Here is a 1,151-nt window from a genome sequence, read left to right on the forward strand (position 1 = left end):
ATATATAAACAAAACCAAGTTGTTTTTTTACATTAGTAATTCCTTTTGTGCATAATTTTATATTGTTGCTGATAATAAATTAATTAAAGCAACAAAACAACCTGAAGACAACCTTCCATCTTTTGGAAGTAAAATGACACACAGACCGCCTACGATGGTCTCTGTCTTGACAAAATAATAACCCACTCAACTATTCTCCAGGCGTCAGTTATTTATAGAAGTCAGTGGCAGTGCTGTCTTCTTTACAAGCTTCTCCCCGAGGTTCCCCGTCTCTCAAAAGTTCTGTTCTACACAAATGAAGACTATCTGACACTGACACACTATCTGACACACATCTGTGTGTCAGATGTGAGTTACTCCGTCCCCGAGTGGGTGTGATGTCCTCTGAAGTGATGTAAACATGACTGTGTGTGTAGGTACCAGTATCCCAGCATGGATGAGCTGGCTGAGATGCTGCCATCTGTCATGACCCAGCTTCAGTAAGTCTGCCGTCTTCTGTTCAGTCAAGTGCATGATGGGTAATTTTCAGACAGACAGCATACCCTAATGTGTATCTGTGTGACATCATCAGCATAAAGAGCGTGATTGGTATCGGCGTTGGAGCCGGAGCATACGTCCTCACCAAACTGGCAGTAAGTAGCAAACAGGACGGGACAGGAGGGACAGGAGGGTCGCTGGTTTTCAGTCTTGATGATGATGATGATGATGAAGATGATGTAACTGATGACGGTTGTTGTCGTGTTTCAGCTGAATGAGCCCAGTTTGGTGGAGGGTTTAGTTCTGATTAACGTTGACCCGTGTGCCAAGGGTTGGATCGACTGGGCTGCCTCCAAGGTAACACACGCACGCACGCACACACACACAAACTCTGGATACCGACTCCAGCTGTCCTTAAACATCTGCAGGTGGAGAAATGTGGAGCCAGGATAAAATGAATACGTATGATTTGTTTTTTTTTAGTTTGCATCTTTTGAAAAAGAAGAAAGTAAACAAAGAGGAAGTTTGTTAATTTTATTGAACTAAAAGTCAACTTCAGATACTTTCTTATCGGTAATGGTTTGAAAGAAATGTTCTCACCACCACTTTTCCATGTGCATGCATGTAAAGCCAAAAGGAAGAGAGTGCAGTACTAAGACCCACACAGAAAAAAG

At 42.6% G+C, this 1,151-nt stretch overlaps 1 protein-coding gene across 2 annotated transcripts in view; it reads left to right on the forward strand.

The window, feature by feature from the left end:
• LOC102306336 (protein NDRG3) overlaps positions 1 to 1,151 on the forward strand; it is a gene marked incomplete in the record, with an annotated part of 24,589 nt that overhangs the window by 14,100 nt on the left and 9,338 nt on the right. For both annotated transcript variants that reach the window (XM_042226427.1, XM_005936606.3), the window contains 3 exon segments: positions 417 to 479; positions 572 to 632; positions 748 to 834. In XM_042226427.1, coding sequence (XP_042082361.1) covers positions 417 to 479; positions 572 to 632; positions 748 to 834 — 211 coding nt within the window.

The sequence above is a fragment of the Haplochromis burtoni genome, unplaced genomic scaffold (assembly GCF_018398535.1).
Source record: "Haplochromis burtoni strain Fernald_Lab_line unplaced genomic scaffold, NCSU_Asbu1 Contig_211, whole genome shotgun sequence".
Lineage (NCBI taxonomy): Eukaryota > Metazoa > Chordata > Actinopteri > Cichliformes > Cichlidae > Haplochromis > Haplochromis burtoni.